A 24785-nucleotide genomic window follows, 5' to 3' on the forward strand; every position below is an offset into this window, starting at 1 on the left:
AATTTCACTTAATATTATAATTAAGGATTTTGCAAATTTTCATGATTAAGTACTTATTTTTTAAGAATTTCACTTAATGCTGTAATAAAGGATTTTGCAAATTTTCATGATTAAGTACTTATTTGTTTAAGAATTTTACTTAATGCTGTAATAAAGGATTTGACGATTTTTATAATTAAGTAATTTACTTATTTTTTAAGAATCTTACTTAATTTTGTAATTAAGGGATTTTCTTATTACATAAGTATTTTAGTTTGAAGTATATGTATAAAGAAAAATACAGAAATAAATAAGTGAACGGCTCATACACAGTCATTACAGTAAGTAGGTTTGGGAAAATAAATAAGTGAAATGCAAAAGGAAAATCGTGCAGGAATAAATAAATAAATAATAATGCAAAATAAATAAATAAATGTAAAAATGAATGAAAATAGATCAATGAATAAATAAAAGGAGTAAATAAATAAGGGAATAAATACAAATATAAATAAATATGACAGAATTATCAATTTATGTCACATTTTATCAATTGATTAATGGCTACATTTATTCTTGATATTATTTTTGCTATATTTAGTGGCATATTTATTTATTTTTTATTTTGCCAGGTTCGATCCTCCAGAATGTACACATTAATAATTATAATCCATTAATATATAATACAGGATATACCATGAAATGGGTCGTACTGTATAATGAGTACTTTTACTTCTGATACTTTAAGTACATTTTGGTGATAGAGGTACTTCTTCCACCACTGAACATGGTAACTACCCATCTATCTGTTTAGAGGAGGGATCTGTTTATTTTAGTATTATTTAATTCCAGTCAATAGTGGACCCAAATCCAACCTGTGATTTCTTGTTTTTCTATGTGTGTATATATATATAATTTTTGATTATTATTATTATTTTTTTATTTATTTCCTTGCAAATCTCGCGCTCCCCACTCCAGTCCAGCAGGTGGAGGTTATGCACCTTTAAGCTGGTTTGCCAACCGCCAATAAACACCAAAGAAGAAGAAGAAAAAGTGTACTGTTCCTTTAATACTTTCTCTTTAGCGCGTTTTGGACTCTGTCGCTCTCCGTAGTTCCAAGGCCTATGGAAGGAGGATAGATCCTGGGTCATGTGTCTAGTAACACGCATGCGCAGTGTAACTGAAGTGCAGACCAAATTCTACTGTGCATGTGCAATACCCCCTCCCCGGAGATATGACACGTTGATGACGCGTGATTAAGCCTCCTTTTCATAGGCCTTGCGTAGTTCCAGGAGGTTGTTGTGTTTTTCTCTGCTGCTGCGCCACTGATTCACATCCCGAGAGATTCAGACCTTAACGGAGAGACTCAGACCTTAACGGAGAGACTCAGAGTTTAACGGAGAGACTCAGAGTTTAACGGAGAGACTCAGACCTTAACGGAGAGACTCAGAGTTTAACGGAGAGACTCAGACCTTAACGGAGAGACTCAGAGTTTAACGGAGAGACTCAGAGTTTAACGGAGAGACTCGGAGTTTAACGGAGAGATTCAGACCTTAACGGAGAGACTCGGAGTTTAACGGAGAGACTCGGAGTTTAACGGAGAGACTCAGTGTTTAACGGGACTGAGTTCACCGTAGAGATGTCCGGAGGAACCCATCTGGAGAACGCGAACCCGGTGATCTTCCAGCGGTCCGGAGACAGACTGATGACTCCGAGAGACGAAGACGAAGACATCCACGACCCCATCGACCCCCGAGAGATCTTCGATATCCTCTTTATACAACTATATATACCTATATATACCTATATATACCTATATATACCTATATATCCTGTTTATACAACTATATAGAACTAGATATAACTAGATATCCTGTTTATATAACTAGATATATATATATATAACTAGTTAGTCTTCCTCTAGTTTAGACTGGTTTATATTCAGTTAGTTGGTCTTCCTCTAGTTTAGACTGGTTTTAAACACAGATAGTGTGTGTGCTTGTTAAACTGTATTTTAACTGATAGTCTGGACACATTTCTTTTCTTTTCTAACATTACCAGCTGTTGCATCATCTCTGAGATGACGTTAACGGTAACGTACAGATAACAGTAACTGGTGCTTCTCTGTTAAAGTTACATGGAATAGTAACGTTACTGTAAATGTGTAAAAGTGGTGTCAGAAGTACTTTTAGACCTTTTTACATCAGTAAAAGTAGCCTTAACGCCGCATTGTAGAAATACTCAAGTAAAAGTACAAAAGTATTAACATCAAAATATACTTAAAGTAACTTTACCCATGCATTATGACCACTTTCAGAATAATGTATTTTAATTATATATATATATATTCAGTTTCCTTCTGGGGATCAATAAAGTCTGACTGATAATAATAGTAATATTAAAATCTATCTGTTGATTATATTTTGAATTATTAATTTGGAACTTCTAAGTAACTAGTTATCAAATAAAGGTAGTGGAGGAAAAAGTACAATACTGGCTTCTTAAATGTAATAGAGCAGAAGTATAAAGTTACATCAAATATAAATCATATTATTTTATTATGTGTTGGAAAAGTAACTAGTAACTAAAGTGATCACATAAATGTAGTGGAGTAGGAAGTACTATATTGGCTTCTAAAATGTAATAGAGCAGAAGTATAAAGTTACATAAAATGGAAATACTCAATTGTAGTATAAATACCTCAAAATTGTACTTAAGTACAGTACTTGAGTAAATGTATACTGTTATATATAAACTGTTTTATATATATATTCATTCATTGCCTTTATTTCAGACCCAAAGGTCCATATCAGTATAAATCAAATAAACCACAAGGACAACAACACAGAGATATAATCACTGCAGTTCACAGTGAGTAAAACATACAGTATATAGGCATTTGTTCCAATAATATATATGGTGAAAATATAGTTAATGAGTATTGCAGGATATGTATACTGCCAGCACATCTTATTAGCTCACATCTTAAACAATATGTTTGTGTACTTCTTGTAAACATAACTTTTTTTTTACAATGATTACTTGAGTATTGAGAAAATGAATCAATAATTTAGAAAATGGTTTATAATTTAAGTTATTAATATTCGCTGGTCCCAGCTCCTTAAATATGTGGATTTTCTGGTTTTCTCTCTTTCACATCTTTGTGATTTAAAACATCTTTGAGGTTTGAATAGTTTGACGATGTCACTTTGAGCTCTGGGAAGTTGTGATGGGCATTCTTTCACTATTATGTGACATTCGATAGACTGAATGAAGTAATTAAGAAGATGATTAATCAACAATGAACATTATCATTAGTTGCAGCCCTTCGGCAATATCAGACCACAATCAGCGTATGCCCCCACCTCGTATTAGACAACAGAGTTTAGGTCAGCAAGTACCTTTAAAGACAGTCCTTAAGAATACTTAAGCAATGTTTATCATCTTTGTTTTATGCTGACATCCATGATGACTACCTCATGGGATGTTTAATTACAAACAGACTGTATACAGATGTGTAACACATATTCCAACAGCGTTAGGATCAGTTGAAAAAGACATTTACACTAAGATAAGTAACATTTCTTAATTCACGTGTGCCTTTTATTACTTATTTTAGGTTATTTACAGTAAACGCACAATTACATACCTTGTGATATAACAATAGAAACCACTGTAATATTATTAGTGTCTCACATAATACATCATAATAATAATAATAATAATATACTGACTACATCAGAACAGAGGCAGAACTTGTGTTTTAAATTCTTTAACTAAAGTTACATCTGATCAGATCCATCAACGACCCGGAGCATCCTCTGTCTCTGGAGGAACTCAATGTCGTGGAGCAAGTCCGAGTCCAGGTACGCACCTTTAATTTGATTTACTACTGGGTGAATGCAGGAAAAAGCAGGATATGCCATCGATCTGTCTGTTACTGACCTGACTTTACAGAACTTTTACTGCACTTACTAAAGAAATAAACAAGTAACTTTCACACTCTCCAGCCGTCCTCACTGCAGAAACATCCTACGTCCTTAACGAGTTAAAACAATAAGTTAATTGCATTCAGTATGTTGTTAATTAAGTCTCTTTCTATCTGTGTGTGTTTTTCTCAGGTTAATGATGCAGAGAGCATTGTGGGTATTGAGTTCACGCCCACCATCCCCCACTGCAGCATGGCAACACTCATTGGCCTGTCAATCAAAGTGAAGCTGCTGCGCTCGCTGCCAGACCGGTTCAAAGTATGTGTGTGTGTGTGTGTGTGTGTGTGTGTGTGTGCGTGTGCGTGTGCGTGTACGAGTGTGCGTATGTGTGTGCGTGTGCGTGTGTGTGTGTGTGTGAGTGTGTGTGTTGGTACTATGAATGCACATTTAATATCACCTCCTTTGAGTGTTAGTTAATATGAACAACATGTCATACCGTGTGGGATTTCTGTCTAAACGTTGTGTGTTCTTTCTGTTTCTGCTCAGATTGACGTCCACATCACTCCCGGGACTCACGCCTCAGAGGAAGCAGGTAAATATCACACAGAGACGGCAGGCATGATGGGATATTAGACCATATTCCCCACTAGTCAGGGGTCAGCAACCTTTACTATCTAAAGAGCCGTTCTGGGTAAAAAAAATAAATCTGTCTGGAGCTGCAAAACATTTGATCATTGTGATGAAGGTAACACAGTTTATGAGGGCCAAAGAGCAAATGCACTACGGAGTGTTATATAGTATTATTCCAGAATAAAGTCACAACTTTACCAGAAAAGGAGAGGAGCTGAAGAGACACATGTGGCTCCGGAGCTGCAGGTTGCTGACCCCTGGCCACTAGTCATAATACTGTAGTTACTGTTAAATGCGAGGACTTGATTGTATGTTATGTGATTTTTCTTCTATGTTGTGCAGTGAACAAACAGCTGGCAGACAAAGAGAGAGTTGCAGCAGCTCTGGAGAACTCCTCTCTGCTGGAGGTGGTCAACCAGTGCCTGACCCCCCCTAAGGGCGTCTGAGCAGCCAATCAGCTTCATCGTCTTCTGCTTTCAGCCACTGATCAGCCAATCGTGTTCGGCTCTGTCTTTGACGACTGAGGTGTGTCTGCCAAGCTCTGTGTCCGGCCGCCCATCACCAATACAGGTGTGAATAGCTGCAACTGGCGGACACTGATGCAGCAAACCCAATTATTGAATGTTTCCTCCTAAAGAGAGCCATACAGACGGCTAGTCATCATGCAGAACAGTCTGCACAAAGCAGTGTTAGTAATTCTACTTCCATCTGTGGATTTTTGTGGTGAAAAAGTTGAGAAACTCTGTCCGTCAGGTCATTCAGTGTATTTCCTGTTTTATATTATTAATCTGTATTCTAACGGATGCAATGAATCATTTTTAGAATAATATTTGGACTCAACATCTGCAGCAACAATCCACACCTGTATATAATATTGATGCTTTTGACATCATATTAAAATGTATAGACCAGAAATTACAAATAAAAGATGAAGATATGTTTGTGTGTTTTTTAAGATGTATTTCTTCAGGGATATAAATAATTTCATCAGACATTGAATTAATGTTCTTCACTTGACCTTATTGAAACAATTCCATGAATGGCGATTAGGGCTGGGCGATATTAAGGAAATCAAATATCACGTTATTTTCAACCAAATACCCTGATATCCAATCCAATCCAGTCCAAATCTATTTATAAAGCACATTTAAAAACAACAAAGGTTGACCAAAGTGCTGTACAATTATACATAAAAACATAGAAAACAACAATAAAACAACTAAGACCAACTTAAAACCAACAGGACAGTAAAATAATAAAAGTGTTAAGACCAATAGGAAAGGAAAAGATAAAAATAGTCAACTCTCATGCCGAGTCAAAAGCCATTACGGAATAAAAGTGTGTTTTGAGGTTTGATTTAAAAGCAGGCAGTGTGGGGGACAGCCCAACATGTGGAGGCAGAGCGCTCCAGAGCTGCAACTGAAAAGGCTCGGTCACCCCTGAGCTTTAACTTTGACCTTGGGGACAGTCAGAAGCAACTGGATCTGAGTGTCCTTGATAAAAGATGTGGTTTTAAAAGGTCTGAGGGATAAGTTGACGATTTATATGTTAATAATTAAATCTTAAAATCAGTCCTAAAAGGCACAGGGAGCCAGTGAAGTGAAGTATCGGGGAGATGTGCTCACGTTTACCAGTTAAAAGACGAGCTGCCGCGTTCTGAACAAGCTGCAGGCGACACAAAGAGGCTTATTGGCGAACACCAACCTAAAGTGAACGAGAGCTGCACGCAGCTATGAAAGGGCCCTCGCCCCTGCTCGCGGGTCGGGGTTGCTGGCGGGACGCCGACCGACGCGAAACCGAAACTCTGACGAGCGCCACGACGCCTGCCGCAAGGCTCTACGACAAGCGGTTCACGAGTTATGAAGGGGGGCGTGGCTAATGTGTAGGGGGCGGGCATAACATTTACCAATGAAACATGAACTCTCTGCTGAGTGATATGACACTTCCCACAAGACTCTACGACAAACGGATCATGAGTTATGAAAGGGGGCGGGGCTAATGTGTAGGGGGCGGGCATAACATTTACCAATGAAACAGGCACTCTCTGCTGAGTGATATGACACCTCCCGCAAGACTCTACGACAAACGGTTCATGAGTTATGAAAGGGGGCGGGGCTAATGTGTAGGGGGCGGGGCTACCCTTAACGAATAAAACAGGAACTCTCTGCTGAGTGATATGACACCTCCCATAAGCCTGTACGACAAACGGTTCATGAGATATGAAAGGGGGCGGGGCTAACGTCTTAGGGCGGGGCTATGAGTATAATTTTTCATATACATGTCCTCAAGACTGTACCACCATCATACCTGAGAAATCTGGGGCAGATCGGACTATGTACAGTTGAGTTACAATAACTCCCTGTTTCATGGCGAATGGCTCAAAATGGCCGCCACGCCACGGTCCGCTCGTTAAGTGAACACTCACCATTTTAATAACTTTTCATCCTCAAGGTCTTGAGATGGTCCTGACCAAATTTCAAATCGATATGATCAAATCTGTAGGAGGAGTTCGTTAGAGTACGCGGCCAATAAAACGCAAAAATTGGGAAAATCGTACATAAAATCCAATATGGCCGACTTCTGGGTGGGCGGAGCTCATTGAGTATGAGTATATTTTTTCGTATACATGTCATCAGTACTGGAGCAACATCATACCTGAGAGATTTGGGGCAGATCGGACTATGTACAGTTGAGTTACAATAACTGGCGAATGGCTCAAAATGGCCGCCACGCCACGGTCCGCTCGTTAAGTGAACGCTCACCATTTTAATAACTTTTCATCCTCGAGGTCTTGAGATGGTCCTGACCAAATATCAACTCGATCCGATCAAATCTGTAGGAGGAGTTCGTTAAAGTACGCGACCAATAAAACGCAAAAATGACATAAAAATCCAATATGGCCGACTTCTGGGTGGGCGGAGCTAATGAAACCCAATGAGGAATATGTTTCAAATAATGAGTGGGATATGCATACCAAATTTCATGAATATCGGATCAACTTTGACAAAGTTAAAATTTCAACGCGTTAGGGGGCGCTATAGAGCCGAATAAAAACACACTGGGCCTAATGGCTATGCAGTTACATAAAGTTCACAGGTGTCTATCATTTTGCCAAATTTTATGAGATTCCGAGCACCTAAAGGTATGTTCAAAATCTGAAAGACATAAGGGGGCGCTAGAGAGCCAACATGCCACGCCCAAGCAAAATTTCACCACTAAAATTAAGTAATTACTAGTTTGGATGTGTGTGTAAAGTTTCATAAATTTTTGTGCATCCTAAAGTCTTCAAATATGCGTTCGTAAATTCTAAAATCACGCAGGAAGTCCAACATGGCTGACTTCCTGTTTGCCGGAGAAATCTCAAAATCATTTAATCCAGGTATGAGGGCGTGAGCAACGACATACTTGAATTTCGTGAAGATCGAAGAAACTTTCTCTGAAAAACTGCGTACTCTAGGGGGCGCTATGGAGCCCCCTGGAGACACCCGAGCCCAGTCACTCCAGAACATTGAATTTCCCACCAGTTCTGACGCATACTCCACTTTTCGTGAGTTTTGGGGATGGCTAAGGTCGTCAAAAACGCGTTCTTGCAGCGGAAAAAGAATAACGAGAGCTGCACGCAGCTATGAAAGGGCCCTCGCCCCTGCTCGCGGGTCGGGGTTGCTGGCGGGACGCCGACCGACGCCGCCGGGCACCGCGAAACCGAAACTCTGACGAGCGCCACGACGCCTGCCGCAAGGCTCTACGACAAGCGGTTCACGAGTTATGAAGGGGGGCGTGGCTAATGTGTAGGGGGCGGGCATAACATTCACCAATGAAACAGGAACTCTCTGCTGAGTTATATGACACTTCCCACAAGACTCTACGACAAACGGATCATGAGTTATGAAAGGGGGCGGGGCTAATGTGTAGGGGGCGGGCATAACTTTCACCAATGAAAAAGGCACTCTCTGCTGAGTGATATGACACCTCCCATAAGCCTGTACGACAAACGGTTCATGAGATATGAAAGGGGGCGGGGCTAATGTGTAGGGGGCGGGCATAACATTTACCAATGAAACATGAACTCTCTGCTGAGTGATATGACACTTACCTCAAGACTCTACTACAAACGGTTCATGAGTTATGAAAGGGGGCGGAGCTAATGTGTAGGGGGCGGGGCTACCCTTAACCAATAAAACAGGAACTCTCTGCTGAGTGATATGACACCTCCCGCAAGACTCTACGACAAACGGTTCATGAGTTATGAAAGGGGGCGGGGCTAATGTGTAGGGGGCGGGGCTACCCTTAACCAATAAAACAGGAACTCTCTGCTGAGTGATATGACACCTCCCATAAGCCTGTACGACAAACGGTTCATGAGATATGAAAGGGGGCGGGGCTAACGTCTTAGGGCGGGGCTATGAGTATAATTTTTCATATACATGTCCTCAAGACTGTACCAACATCATACCTGAGAAATCTGGGGCAGATCGGACTATGTACAGTTGAGTTAGGGTTAACCCACTCTCTGCTGAGTGATATGACACATCCCACAAGACTCTACTATAAACGGTTCATGAGATATGAAAGGGGGCGGGGCTAACGTCTTGGGGCGGGGCTATGAGTATATTTTTTCATATACATGTCATCAGTACTGGAGCAACATCATACCTGAGAGATTTGGGGCAGATCGGACTATGTACAGTTGAGCTACAATAACTGGCGAATGGCTCAAAATGGCCGCCACGCCACGGTCCGCTCGTTAAGTGAACGCTCACCATTTTAATAACTTTTCATCCTCAAGGTCTTGAGATGGTCCTGACCAAATATCAACTCGATCTGATCAAATCTGTAGGAGGAGTTCGTTAAAGTACGCGGCCAATAAAACGCAAAAATGACATAAAAATCCAATATGGCCGACTTCTGGGTGGGCGGGGCTAATGAAACCCAATGAGGAATATGTTTCAAATGATAATTTGGGGCAGATCGAACTCTGTACAGTTGAGTTAGGGTTAACCCACTCTCTGCTGAGTGATATGACACATCCCACAAGACTCTACTATAAACGGTTCATGAGATATGAAAGGGGGCGGGGCTAACGTCTTGGGGCGGGGCTATGAGTATATTTTTTCATATACATGTCATCAGTACTGGAGCAACATCATACCTGAGAGATTTGGGGCAGATCGGACTATGTACAGTTGAGTTACAATAACTGGCGAATGGCTCAAAATGGCCGCCACGCCACGGTCCGCTCGTTAAGTGAACGCTCACCATTTTAATAACTTTTCATCCTCAAGGTCTTGAGATGGTCCTGACCAAATATCAACTCGATCTGATCAAATCTGTAGGAGGAGTTCGTTAAAGTACGCGGCCAATAAAACGCAAAAATGACATAAAAATCCAATATGGCCGACTTCTGGGTGGGCGGGGCTAATGAAACCCAATGAGGAATATGTTTCAAATGATGAGTGGGATATGCATACCAAATTTCATGAATATCGGATCAACTTTGACAAAGTTAAAATTTCAACGCGTTAGGGGGCGCTATAGAGCCGAATAAAAACACACTGAGCCTAATGGCTATGCAGTTACATAAAGTTCACAGGTGTCTATCATTTTGCCAAATTTTATGAGATTCCGAGTACCTAAAGGTATGTTCAAAATCTGAAAGACATAAGGGGGCGCTAGAGAGCCAACATGCCACGCCCAAGCAAAATTTCACCACTAAAATTAAGTAATTACTAGTTTGGATGTGTGTGTAAAGTTTCATAAATTTTTGTGCATCCTAAAGTCTTCAAATATGCGTTCGTAAATTCTAAAATCACGCAGGAAGTCCAACATGGCTGACTTCCTGTTGGCCGAAGAAATCTCAAAATCATTTAATCCAGGTATGAGGGCGTGAGCAACGACATACTTGAATTTCGTGAAGATCGAAGAAACTTTCTCGGAAAAACTGCGTACGTTAGGGGGCGCTATGGAGCCCCCTGGAGACACCCGAGCCCAGTCACTCCAGAACATTGAATTTCCCACCAGTTCTGACGCATACTCCACTTTTCGTGAGTTTTGGGGATGGCTAAGGTTGTCAAAAACGCGATCTAGTGGCAGAAAAAGAATAATAATCTGCAGAAAAACAATAGGTTCCTTGCACTTCGTGCCAGGACACCGTTGGGTCCTGGCACTTTCGTGCTCGGGCCCTAATAATCTGCAGAAAAACAATAGGTTCCTTGCACTTCGTGCCAGGACACCGTTGGGTCCTGGCACTTTCGTGCTCGGGCCCTAATTATAATAATCAAGACGTGTGGTGATAGAAGCATGCATTACCTTTACGAAATCATAATGCAACAATATTGTTGGGTTAACCATCAGTGCTTTCACAAAATATTTACACAATTAGATTTTTCGATGAATAATCATCAAAAAGTTTACAAGTTCACAAGAAAATTGTGCAAAACAGTCAATATGAATATAATATTTAAACATCTGATTCATCTATGCACAGACTCAGATGTGTTTTTAGGGAAATCCAATTTAATATTAAAGCTGCGAGCAGCGATGAACGGGCCCTCGCACCTTCCCACACGTTGGGGGTACTGGCGGGACGGAGATTGACGCGGCCCAGAACTCTGATGAGTGCCGGTTTCATCAGACTCTACAACAAACGGTTCATGAGTTATGAGAGGGGGCGTGGCTAATGTCTTGGGGCGGGGCTATGAGTCTATATTGACATGTAAATGTCCTCAGGACTGGACCCTTATCATGCCTGAGGAATCTGGGGCAGATCGGACTATGTACAGTTGAATTACAACAACTTCCTGTTTTATGGCGAATGGCTCAAAATGGCCGCCACGCCACGGTCAGGTCGTTTAGTGAAAACTCTCCATTTGAATAACTTTTCATCCTCAAGGTCTTAAGATGGTCCTCACCAAATTTCAAGTCGATTAAATCTGTAGGAGGAGTTCGTTAAAGTACACGGCCCATAAAACGCTAAAAATGGGCGAAAATCGCACAATAAATTCAAAATGTCTGACTTCCTGTTGAGTTTTGGGCATACCTCCAAGAGGCATATTCGTGTGTCTCCACATGTTACATCTGTCTGCCAAATTTCATACATGTAGGTGAATTTGGAGCGGGGAGCTCAATTTTTCCAACTTTCTAGGGGGCGCTAGCGAGCACCCGAGACCCTTAAAATACTACATGTTTCACCGATAAGTGTGCCAAGTGTAACAACGTTTTGAGCATGTTGAGGTCCTCAAAAAGGCGATTCATTTCAAGAAAAAGAAAAATAATCCCTACAGTTTCAATCGGGCCTTCGCTGGCCCGACGTTGTCGCTGCTCGGGCCTAATAAAGGGCAAACTAATGCAGTTCAAGCAGTAGCTCTCTGCAGAAGGCCCTGCAGAGAGGGCTTCACTCTACTGTATTGTTCAGTGTGTTTGTCTGTCTGAGGCTGTGTAGTGGTGGTGTTGTAAGGGTTGTGAAAAATCAAACATCTCCATCCAAGACTGTTTTAATCATTTAGTCATGAAATTGAAAAATGTAAGTGGTTTAGTGTCCATGTGAATATCGCAAAAGCAAGATTGACTGTCCTGAACTATCCACACAGCAGAACAGCTTTATATAATGTCTGCGTTCCTCCAGCAGGAGGAGCCGTTATCTTGCCCCTGCAGGTTCAGTGTAGGAGGCTGATGATGAGAAGTCTCTGTCCATCAGGTCTGAGGAGGCAACCTGGCAACAAACCAGAGCACCGAGTCGTCCAACAACAAGCTCGTCCTCCCACCTCACTGAACTCACTAAGCAGCTACAGGCTCTCCTTTAAGTGTTATTCAAGCAGACAAGCTCATTAAGATCTTACACAAATAAGTAAAGTAATACTGCAACACATCTCTCCTAACTGGATAACATGGCAGGCTGTGTCAAAGTTACGTCAGCGACACAAACACAAGAAGAGAGTAAACATGACTGTCACTTTTGACTTAAATATCTGCCGAAGAAATGCCATTTTAATGGCATGATGAGCTCACAATAAACACACATTTATTGTGCAGCAGTTATAGGAAATAAAATACAAACGTTGACAAAGATGGTTATGTAATCTCACTGTTAATCTTGACTCTTGAACTTGAATCTTGTCCAAAAGCACCAGTTTAGTGATGACACATAACAAGCATTAATTAACCCTATTATAATTGTAAAATCATATTAAAGGTTTAAACAGTTAAAAAACAATCAAACAGACCCATATAGGGGGGTAAATATTTGCTGTTCCTTAAACTAATAAAAGATTTCTTTTTTTTTCTCTCTCTTGTTCCACATCTGGAAACATTGCATCACTGCTAAAGCCCCGGATAAGAGACTCAGCCAGCACAGCTGCATTAGCTGAATCCAGAGCCATGCATACTCAGGGTTCAGTCAACCACAACATGGCATCAGAGAAGAGGAACAAGAAGCAAAGTAAAGGCAACAGAGTGAAACTTTTCAAATGTACCGTAGCGTACTGACAAACAAACACCAAATACAGGATATAAGCGTTATGACCTAAAGCAGCAGTGGGGAGAAATGGAGCAAATAAGATTAAAATAAAGTTATTTTTATAAAACGGTCACAACATCGTGACAGTAGTGCATGAAACAGGTAACGTGACAAAATCATGTGTCCTCCGGTGCTCCTAACGTCATCTGCAAGATTTCACAGACCGGAGGAGAACAACCAATCAGAGCTGATCTGGAGTCTGACAGCTGTCAATCACTCATCAACTCCGATCAAACGGTTGAGGGAAACCAGCCAATAGGAACGCTCTCTCTCTCTGAAATGACCTGTGATTGGTCAAAGTCTCCCGTCACTAAACTAGATTATCTAAAGCCTGAAAAGTCATAACTTTACGAGAAAAAAAGAAACATTTTAATTACTATTTTATAATATAGCGACTTTTTTTCTCGTAAACTTCTGACTTTATTCTCATAATATTACGACTTTATTCTTGAATTCTCAGATTATTTTTTTTCTCAATGTGGCCCTGAGTGTTTTTAGAGAGCTTTATATTATTTATGTTCTCATCATTTCCTCTTTTCTCCTCCTCCTCCTGGAAGCAGACTAACATCATTTCCTCACACAGACTTAGCTCAACCCTGCGTCCATAGGGCTCTGGATGAGGCCAGTCGAGCTGCCTGCTGCTCGTCAGTCTCTCTCGGTCCTCTGCAGACTTCAGGCTGCTCAGAGCTGCTCAGCACCGACCACAGCTCACACTGACGCCCCATGGAACACTACTAACCGTGCACAGCGTCTCATACTCTCACAGGTACGTACAGCAAACAGCATCTCAAGTTTGATCTAAGTTTTATATATATATATGTGTGTGTGTGTGTGTGTGTGTGTGTGTGTGTGTGTGTGTGTGTGCGTGCGTGTATGTGTTTGTGTGTGTGTGTGTGTGTGTGTGTGTGTGTGTTGGTGGAAAACAGCTCCAGTGGAGCGGAAACGACCGAGTTCAGTTTACAAGCTGAAAGAAGTTGTGTCATCCTGCAGAGAGCAGCTGGAGCTGATTCTGCTGCAGAGAGGAGACACACTGATCACTGTTAAACCAGCTACAGGGACATTTAGTGACGGTCCAGGGCTCTGCTGGGAGGGGGGTGGTGTAGGAGGGGGGTAGGGGGGTGCTGGGGTAGGGTGGTGGTAGGGGGTAGGGTGCTGGTGCTGGTGGTAGGGTGGTGGTGGTGGTGGTAGGGGGGTAGGGTGGTGCTGGTGGTGGTAGTAGGGGTGGTGGTTGGGTGGTGTAGGGGTGGTAGGGTGGTGGTGCTGGTAGGGTGGTGCTGGTAGGGTGGTGGTGCTGGTTGGGTGGTGGTGATAGGGTGGTGTAGGGTCGGTAGGGTGGTGGTGCTGGTAGGGCGGTAGGGTGGTGGTGCTGGTAGGGCGGTAGGGTGGTGGTGCTGGTAGGGCGGTAGGGTGGTGGTGCTGGTAGGGTGGTAGGGTGGTGGTGATAGGGTGGTGGTGGTAGGGTGATGTAGGGGTGGTGTAGGGGTGGTTGTCACCAGGCCAAGGCTTGTCCTTTCTTCCAGCTACAGATGATGATGGTTGTTGTATTTACAGCTACAGATGATGATGATGATGATGATGATGATGATGGTTGTTGTTGTATTTAGAGTTTTTCCTCTGAAACTCTCCGTGTTTCCATAAACTAGTGTGTTGTGAGGTTTCAGCTTGTCACATGTTGTCATGATGAACTCTGGTCATGTGTTCAGAGTTGTGTTTGTTACCAGCAGATCTGGGTTTCCTATCCAAAGAGCTTTCAGCTGGACTCTTCCTCCTCTTCATTACATGGCATCAAGTCAGAAAGCTATAAGGGAAACAGGAATTTGTTTATATATGTGTGTGTGTGTGTGTGTGTGTGTGTGTGTGTGTGTGTGTTAGTGTTTGACAGAAAGCCTTCTGGCTGCATGGACTCACACACACACACACACACACACACACACACATACATACAGTCTGAGCTCTGAGCTCCTCCTGTAAACATTCAGTTTGTAGAGAGCTGCTCGCTTTCAATGGAGGAATTCACATGAGTTACCACATGACACTAATCTGATGAGCAGCAGGATAATGAAACTCATCTCCTTACGGAGCAGAGAATGGAGCTGCAGCCGGTAGAGACTGTTGAAGGTAGAACTGGAGTGACCTTTTCTAGATATTGTGCAACCGTTCACATCTTTATTTGTTTTGAAGAGTTCTTCCTCTTGCAGAATAGATGCTGTGTAGGTGCCTGATGTGGGAGATGCAGTCATGCAACATGCTAGTCTAGGGCTGCTTGAAATAAGATTAGGTAAATAAGAATATTCTGATAGCTATATATATATATATATATGTATATATATATATATATATATATACATATATATATATATATATATATATATATATATACATGTGTGTGTATGTGTATATATATATATATATATATATATATATATATATACATGTATATATATATATATATATATATATATACATGTGTGTGTATGTGTATATATATATATATATATATATGTCATAATGTGATCATACTAGAGCTGCAATGATTAATTGACGAGTTGTAAACTATTAAATTAATCACCGACTATTTTGATAATCGATTAATCGGTTTGAGTATTTTTTTAATTAAAAATAAGTCAAAATTCTCTGATTCCAGTTTCTTAAATGTGAATATTTTATTGATCCGATACCAGTGTTAATAATTATTAATCAATAAGCTGTATGTCTCACTGTGTGGAAGAGACTGGAGAGACATTCTGTTATGTGTAAGGAAACATCAGTCTTGACTTAAACATTGTTTTCCTAACTTTGTAAAATAAAATGTAACAAATAAATACATCGATATATTTTTAGTGTTTTAGTTATTGTTATTTATTATTAAAATAATAAATCATACACCAGCAACTCTGTAAAAAATCTTCAAAATTAACAAGAAGTACAATTCAAGTGTAAACCTTTTTAATGCAGCAACAAATCGGTCAAAATTTAAACAAATTCCAGTATATAAAGTATATAAATAAAGAATTTAATTGAATTGATCAGCCCCATTTTCAACGATACCCGGTCCAGCTATTTGAGTCCGATCCAGTCTTGCAAATTAAGTGTATATACTGTCTACACTAGGGGTGTCACAAAATACCGGTATTGAGGATAACAGTGATCTCTAAAAAATAAACATTGATATTATGTCAATAATATACTTATGATTATATCGTGTAAATAATCCAGCATCTCTAACTCATTTTATATAAACAGTTATGATTAAAGACTCTCTCTCCACCTCCCTACACTCGTATTTTGTGTGTAATTAATTTGCCACAAAATAAACAAACACACAACAGTTATTTTATTTTATATTATTTTAATTTAATTTAATTTGAATTTGATTTTCAAATAAAATAATTAATTCAAATTTTCGAATTTAACGGTTATTTATTTTATTTTATTTTATTTTATTTTATTTGTATTTGTATTTGTATTTTTATTTTTATTTTATTTATTTTTTATTTTCAAATAAAATAATTAATTCAAATTTTCGAATTTAACAGTTATTTATTTATTTTATTTTATTTATTTTGCTTTATTTTATTTTATTTTATTTTATTTCTATATTTATTTTTAATTTATTTTAATTTAATTTTAAATAAAATAATTAATTCAAATTTTCAATAGGCCTAAAAATCATGATAATATCGTTATCGTCAATTATTTTGGCCACAATAATCATGTAGTGAAAATGTTTACTAAATCTATTTACTGCTCTAAAAAAACAAACTGTCCACTAAATATCTCATACTGTATATCTCAGTAGACTTTTGAAGCATTTGCAGTATCTGTAATCATGATGACTTCAGTGGATCTACTGAGGTTAACTCTGAGTGTTTGTCCATCATATCAGTGGGTTTTGACCTACGAGGGTGTGACCATATTGACATTTGTGTGAAGTGTTCCAGCTCAGTTAGTCACCGTTAGTTAGTCGGTATGTTTCAGGATCAGTTTCACATGTTGCTAACATGGTTCTTCCATTTAAAAAAAAGATGTATGCATTTAAAATGTCAGATGTTGTTTGTGTAAACTGGAGCCACTCTGCTATAAATCCTCAGGAGGTCAAACTGAACCTCGTTCAGCCAACAACCACTAAAAGATGCAGTTTTATGGCTGTGAGCTTCTGGCCGGCTCATCAGGAGCAGTTTAGGGTTCAGTGTCTTGCTCACTTTGACATGTGGACAGGAGGAACCAGGAGCAGATACTGCCACCCCCAACTACTACTATTTAAATACAGTCATTTCACTTCATCTGAGGCATGTCTTGGTGACCTTTTTGAAACTTGTTGTAAGAGGATCTTAAAGCAAAAGATAGGAATGTTTTTGTGTAGCGTTGGGCAATATGACAACACATTCTCACTCCCAACTCGTCAAACACCGCCGCCTGGTCAGCGCCCCTCAGCATCGGAGACCGACGCACAGGGTTCCCCTCTAGGGTACTGTTGGACGGGCCGGGGACGGCGCGTCAATATACACTTGTTCCATGCATAGTGTCCAAACCAAGAGGTTTTGGTGCTTCTGTGTAGTTTGTGTTGGATTCTTGTCTGAACAGCGTAGCCACACGCGAGCGCGCATGGGACACCGACCCGCAATGATTTATACGTGTAAGAAGTTACAAACAGTCCCTTTTAAAGGGGACATATCGTGCTCATTTTCAGGTTATTACTTTTATCATTATTATTTTGTGTTTCTACTAGAACATGTTAACATGCTGTAAGGTTAAAAAAAACAACTTTATTTTCCTCATCCTGTCTGCCTGAATATACCTGTATTCACCCTCTGTCTGAAACGCTCCGTTTTACTGCATTTCAACAGAATAGCAACGGAATTGCTTTGCTTGGCAACAGCTTGGGTCCATGTTTACTTCCTGTCAGCTGATTTTATTTACATCCACTGCAACAGGAAATAAACTGGGACACATTTAGAATGTTGAAGTTTAAAACCGTGTAATGGTCTAAATATTGTATATTTGTGACATCACAAATGGACAGAAATCCTGACGGCTTGTTTCAAACGCGCAATTTCTGAATACGGGCTGTGTGTGTTTCTCCGTATATCGAGCGTTTTGATATTTTAACAGTATTTGTATAGTACTTAAACCTGCTTTATAATATAAAAGACATTAAAATCTCACTTTTTAAAATATGGGACCTTTAAAATGAGAAAGTACTTTTTATTTGTCAAGTATTTAGTTCACAGAAGAGTATAAAACAATAGGTTTTACGATGTGTTTTTTTTCTTATAGACTATTTATACCAGAAAAAAATGCTATATCGTGATATATATGGTTATTGAGATATGAAATGACCTGTACCGGGATAGAGGATTTTGGCCGTACTGTGGGGTGTGTTTGCCCTGACTGACAGGTGTGTCAGCTCATGCACATGGCGGTTGCATGGCGGTGCATTGACCTAAACTTTACCTCCGGCCACAAAAAGTCCCAGTAGAAACCCATGGCTGACATCACTGCTGCTATGTTATGTGCGTTGTATGCGATACACTGTGAGTTGACCTCATCCGGCTCTTTTAGAGGAATTAGATGCAATAATAAGGAACCTATGTATAGACTCTGGGTCTGCATGTGTTTCTTCATATTTCTGGACTAAGCTGGTTCCAGCAGATGTGTGCAGATGTTGTTCAGTAATTCTTGGATCTCCCCCGTTTATGTTTGGGGTTTCATGGTCGTTGTGCAGCAGAGGAGAACCGTGTTTACGTGATCACGCTGCCTTCGGTTGTGTTCTCATTCATGTGCTTTGTCACAGAACTAGTTTTAGTCTAAGTTCTTGGCATTCCTCAAGAGCTCAGTGGGACGAGCCCAGCGTTGTGAGGAAGCGAGGGGCTGGGTGAATCTCCGCCACGTCTCCCCCTCTGCTCTGCTGTTTATTCAAACGTATCTTGTGTCTTTCTCTTGGACCGAATTCAGAGATGTTCTAAAGGGCGTTTCGTCATTTCCTACGATGCATTCAGAGATGAACAGATAGCGTGTTTTGCATGCATAATATGAGCATAATGTGCATTTGTTTAGCGGGTAGTAGTAGAAACATAATGTGCTCCCTGTTCGTGCTCTCAGCTCTGTTTCCTGCATAAAGCATGTGATCCTGGCATCGCTCTGTCCATCTAGCACACAAACTCATGACCGTGTGCCTCGTGTGTTGGGGAGTGCAAGGAGTCAAAGTCTTTAACGGACATAATTTAAACACAAATGATGTATGTGGTCAGAACGCGCATGAGTCGTAAAAACGCTGTTAGTATTAGATTTACATTCTGGAAGATAGAAAGGCTAAGTGGAGGTGGCTGTTACTCATTTTTATTCTCTCTACCACTGCTGCATTTTGGAGTAAATGTGGGAAAAGGCGAAGCTAAAACTATTGAATTATAACATCTCCTTGTTGTATGAATACAAGTTTAAGAATTAATACAGTCTAATGAATTCTCAGCCGGAGGAATTCTCAAATATTAACACAGTAAAATGTGTGTCTTGGCATTTGAATTAAAGGTTTTCTTTGTATATTTCAGAGTCAGTTTTCACGCAGTCGAAGCATTTCGAAGGACGTTTTGTGTCGTCTGTGCTCGGCCTTCAGTATATGAGTCATATGTGGTGTGATGTGTGATCACAAAGCATCTTAAGTGACTGACTCGCCTGCAGGCGAGATGCACTAATGTTCATGTGACTGTGTGAGGACAGGATGACGGGATGACAGGATGGGGGGACATATCAATTCTCTTCTTTTGTCTTCCTTCTCCTTCTGTAGTTGTTGAGGATAATGAATCTGAGGACTGTTTGTCAGTTAGATCTGTGTTACTGATGTGGACCAGGCCTGAACCTGATGACACACAGGGACTGATGGTGCTGTTGATGAGTAACAAAAAGGAAATCTGTTGCGACACCAGATGGCTGTAGACGGCTGAAACCCTGTAGAAACCAATAGGCCTGAGATGCAGTGATATTTGATATTCTTGCCCTTGCCACAAAACATAACGATTCAGTGTTTGCAACTGATGACTCAGCATTTCAGACAGCGGCCTTCTGGCCTCTCTGCACCTCTGCAAATGTCCATTCTGGGAAATTCACTTCTCTCTTCTGGTGGAGATTCAGATGAGAAGATCGATTCCACTCTGATCTCTGTCAGTTAAATATGAAGCTACAGCGGTGGGAAACTCCTGGTCTGAAAGTCCCTTAGACCTGCATTCTTTCTACCAGCCAGCAGGGGGCGACTCCTCTGGTTGTAGAGGTCAGAGGTCATCAACCTGCAGCTCTTCAGCTCCTCTCCAGTGGCTCCCTGTGGATTTATAAAAATGGAAATGAATAACTGTTCTTTGTTTACATTTTCATTTTTATTGATCATTGTAGTAGGTCTATGGTACGACGGTACGACGGAGGATTAGGACCAGATTGAGGAAAAATAATAAATCTGAGATTTCGAGAATAAAGTCATAATATTATAAAGTAGTAATTATATCTGTTATTTTCTTTTTTTTGTTATGACTTTATTCTCGTAATATTACGACTTCATTCTCGTAAAGTTATGACTTTGTGTAAATCTCAGATGTGTTTTCCCTCAATGTGGCCCTAATACTCCGTAGTACATTGTCTCTTTGGCCCTCACTGCATTAGACTGATATACTATATACTTAGACTATAAACTGTGTTACCTTCATCACAATGATCACATGTTTTGCGGCTCCAGACAGATTTTTTTTACTTATTTTTTTTAACTTAATAAATCAAGAGAGAAGTAGGCTCATTTTCTCAGAGACTAAGTCTCTGAGAAAATGAGCCTACTTCTCTCTTGATTTATTACCTCAGTAAACATTGTAAACATGAGTTTATGGTCTCAATCTCTAGTTTCAAGTCTTCTTCAATACAGCATGATGTTCATTTAGTAAATGATGGTCCCACTTCTGGTTGCAAAAAAACAAGATGGTGACGGCCAAAATGCCGAACTCGAGGCTTCAAAACGGCAGTCCACATACCAACGGGTGACGTCACGGTGACTACGTCCACTTCTTATATACGGTCTGTGAGCTACAGCCAGCAGACAGTTAGCGTAGCTTAGCACAAAGACTGGAAACAGGGGGAAACTGCTAGCCTGGTTCTGTCAAGATGGTACAAAAATCCACCTACGGGCTCCTCTAAAGCTCACTAATTAACACCTTATATCTTGTTTGTGTGTGAAGTTGTGTGATGTCGATCTTCTCCTCTAACTCTCTGCCACAAAGTGACTAAAGCAGATTTCCCAAAGTGTTGCACTGTTCCTTTAAAAGCTGGCTTATTGATTCATCTGCAGCCTGAATTGCTGATTCATGAATGTAAAGACAGCATGATGCAATGTGGTAAGGACATCTCGGGCATCATACCAAAAAATAGAAACTGCATCTCAGCAAAAAGGGAAAAATAGTCACAGACACTGAAGACACTAATAATGACTCGACATCTCTGCATCTGCACAGTTCAATCAACAAAATCTGAACATAATGAGTTTGACTTACTCGTGCATGACGTAGTATTGTGATAACAGAATTAAGGGATAGAATAAAATATCCAATGTTTTGACATCTGGGCTGTCTTGTTCTCTTTTTCTCAGTCATGGTGAGCAATTTAGGAAACAATCCAGATTTCTGAGAAATATATTTTCGTCTTTTAACCTATTTAAGAGGATGTGAAGGCTGTAAGGATGTTTGTTTCATTCTTTCAGAATCAGTTTCAGTACCTGCAGTGATTCAAAAGGTTCTGATGGCTTTACATTAAGTTCCTGTTGCACATTTGTTTTGTGTCAGGTTACCGTAGGTGTTGATTTAACAGTGTGAGCGTTGGACACGGTGTGGAACACTGGCCTTTTTTATGGTGAACTGAAGTAGCTCAGCTCAGACACATCCTCCGCTCCCTGGAGCCCGGTAAAGAGAACCAGCTGAGGAGAGAGGGGGAGAAAGCCAAGGTGTGTCTTTAAGAAGCCGCTCTATAGTTGGCTGGAAAGAGGAGACAAGAGAGAGTATTGAAGTGCGGCCGACGGAGGGTTGGCAGGCCACCGGCCGCTGCTGACTGCGTTGCGAGGCAGGAAGTGTGACACTGAGAGCAAAGGAAGTGGCTGCTGTGGAGCTATGCTAACTCTTTTCGTCCAGCAGCTGTATTAGAGGGGCTGGGATCGATTCAGTTAAATGGAAGCTGGTCTTAATTTTCCGCTTTCCTTTTATGTTTTGTTTTTCTTCATGCATGTGACGTGTGAAGGCCGTCTCATGGCTAACATACTTCAGAAAGCATTTAGAAGAAAACCCCTTTCTTAAGTAAATGAATTACAAGTAAATGAGAAACGTGTCTCTCCTCCTCTTCAGTATTTGCTGCTACCTCTTTCTTCTTTTCATCCGTTACTTCTCCATTGTGGTCGTCGGTGCGTGCATGTTTTCACACACGGTCAGAATGATAAACCGGTCGGTGTTTCTCATGCTACAAAACTGATCTGATGTCTCATCCTTTTGACATTATGGGCTCCCCTTTTGATATACAGAGGAAGTATACGGTGTGAAATCAGCCATCGATCATGATGTCTCACTGACTTTTCAGTAGATGATGATGGTTTTTCACACTGTGGTGCTCTTGATACAAGAAATACACTGATTTATTACCTAGTATAGTCATTAAAGGGACTGTTAGTAAGAATCCTAAATGTCTTGTTAACAGCTTCACCTGTGTCCGTTAAGTCAACTAAAGTCAGCGTCCTGTTGCTGGCGCTTGTGCTCGCTCTACATAGACATGAAGGAGCATCGCTCAACACAGTGAGGAGACACACGTCAGCTAAAAGCTCTATCACTCTATATTTCAGCTGCTTGGCAGTAATGTTAGCTGACCAGACCAAGGTCTCTCCATGAATCAATGCTGATCCTAGTGTTGGCTTTTCCTGCCTCAGCCTCCCGACCGCGGCCGGAGGGAACGGGGGAGACGCCGGAGATTTGGTCGGAGACGATAACGTTTCTCTCTGAAGAGCCCCGTCACTTCACAAGACACGGGAAACCTCTGTTGGTCTGGAGGAGCTGCAGCAGTTATTTCTGCACAAACTACTACTAATACTGCTACTAACTCTTCTGCAGTGTGGAGTGTGCATGTATGCATGTGAGAGGTGGAGAGGTGGAGAGAGAGAGAGAGAGAGAAGGAGCGTGGTGTGTGAGTGAAGGCAGGTAGAGGAGCAGAGTACAGCAGAGACTCGGGTCCTGGAGACCAAAGCTACGGTCTCCCCCGCGTCCTCCGACCGCGGCCAACACTGTTTAACAGCTTCACTAGATACAACCAAGAGGTTTTTGGTGCTTCACTGGAGTTTGTGTTGGAGTCTGAGTCTGAACAGCGTAGACAAACGCGAGCACGCATGGGACACCGACCAGCAATGATTTATACGTGAAGAAGTTACGAACAGTCTCTTTTAAGTGTCAACATTTTTGTAAAAACTTCTATTTGGTCTGATTTTGATTAAATCGTGCTCATTTTCAGGTTCATTCTTGTATTTTTGGTTTCTACTACAACATGTTTACATGCTTTAATGTTCATAGATAAATATGGTGGGTCTGAATAGCCTTATAGGCTTGGATACTGCAAAATGCGACCGGATGTAGTAGAACATCCTGGTATTTTCAGCATACTGCATTTGACATATTGTGTATTGGGATGTACTATATATTTTTCTGGCGTACTAAACAGTGTGGTAGTATGAGTGTTGGAACGTACAGATAGTTCTCATGCCATCATCGGTTTATCACCACGTCTGAATGACTGGTTGAATCACAGCCCACTAACAACTGAATGGGTCGTCTTATTTCAGTTTGTGGGTTGGAAGGAGCTCCAGATACTCAGATGGATGTGAACAAACAGATATGTCCCCTTCTTAAATGAAAACTAAATGGTGAAGACAACGGTGGATGTTGTTGCTGTTCGGCCAGGTGGACGTCGGCGCCTTTCAAAGCAAATAACATGTTTACTTGAGAATGTCATGCATGAAAACATGCATTGGCTGTGTAGTTTTGTTATACAGTACATGTTAATATACTGGTGCATTACTGTGTTTAAGTTTTAAAAATGGAGAGTAATAATTATTTATAGTGATGCATTAAAAAAAAAAAAAAGCAATGAAGTCTGCAACCAGTCGCTGTGTTTGAGTTTATGCATTTGTCACTAATTAGACCAATTTGGGCTGTATATATATATATATATATATATATATATATAACTAAACAAAAAATAATATAAAACTGATGTAAAGATTTTCTATTATCAGAAATAAGGATTGTGCAGCCTTGGTGGATTGATTGCTACTGATTTACTGCTACTAGGGCTGGACGATACACCGATCTCCTGACTCCATACTATCACAATACTTGCGTGCTGATTCTATATGTATTGAGATTTTTAAGTATTGCAATTCGATATTGCGATTTATTGTGATTTTTGTTAACTTTGTTAACACTAGACCATGGGAAAAAGTTGAATCATACACTCCTAGGGACTTTAACTTTCAATCAATCAATCAATCAATCAATCAATCAAACTTTATTTATATAGCACCTTTCAAACAATTCAAAGTGCTGGACAGACGAATGACAAAAATATATAGTGTTAAAAATGGATTTAGAGACTAATGCACCAAAACAACCTATATAAAAGTTCATTGAATAAGAAAGCAATAAGAGATAATAAAAGATAAATAAAAATAACAATACAAATAA

At 40.4% G+C, this 24785-nt stretch overlaps 2 protein-coding genes across 6 annotated transcripts in view; both read left to right on the plus strand.

The window, feature by feature from the left end:
* The first annotated feature begins 1433 nt into the window (after positions 1-1433).
* On the plus strand, positions 1434-5471 carry LOC141774616 (cytosolic iron-sulfur assembly component 2B-like). The gene is made up of 5 exons (XM_074647409.1): positions 1434-1742; positions 3763-3842; positions 4098-4223; positions 4452-4497; positions 4878-5471. The coding sequence occupies exons 1-5, from the start codon at positions 1616-1618 to the stop codon at positions 4979-4981; spliced, it is 483 nt and encodes a 160-aa protein (XP_074503510.1). The 5' UTR covers positions 1434-1615; the 3' UTR covers positions 4982-5471.
* Positions 5472-12893: 7422 nt separating this feature from the next.
* The window catches only part of LOC141774614 (WAS/WASL-interacting protein family member 1-like), a 34446-nt gene continuing 22554 nt past the window's right edge, over positions 12894-24785 (plus strand). For 2 of the 5 annotated variants that reach the window (XM_074647401.1, XM_074647403.1), the window contains exons 1-2: positions 12894-12969; positions 13656-13813. In XM_074647401.1, the coding sequence (XP_074503502.1) occupies positions 12909-12969; positions 13656-13813 (219 nt within the window). In that variant the 5' untranslated portion in view covers positions 12894-12908. Of the gene's footprint in view, positions 12970-13630; positions 13814-19200; positions 19324-24785 lie in introns of those variants that run through there. The other 3 variants (XM_074647404.1, XM_074647405.1, XM_074647406.1) reach the window with 3 other exon arrangements.

This window comes from Sebastes fasciatus, chromosome 9, assembly GCF_043250625.1.
Source record: "Sebastes fasciatus isolate fSebFas1 chromosome 9, fSebFas1.pri, whole genome shotgun sequence".
In the NCBI taxonomy this organism is placed as follows: domain Eukaryota; kingdom Metazoa; phylum Chordata; class Actinopteri; order Perciformes; family Sebastidae; genus Sebastes; species Sebastes fasciatus.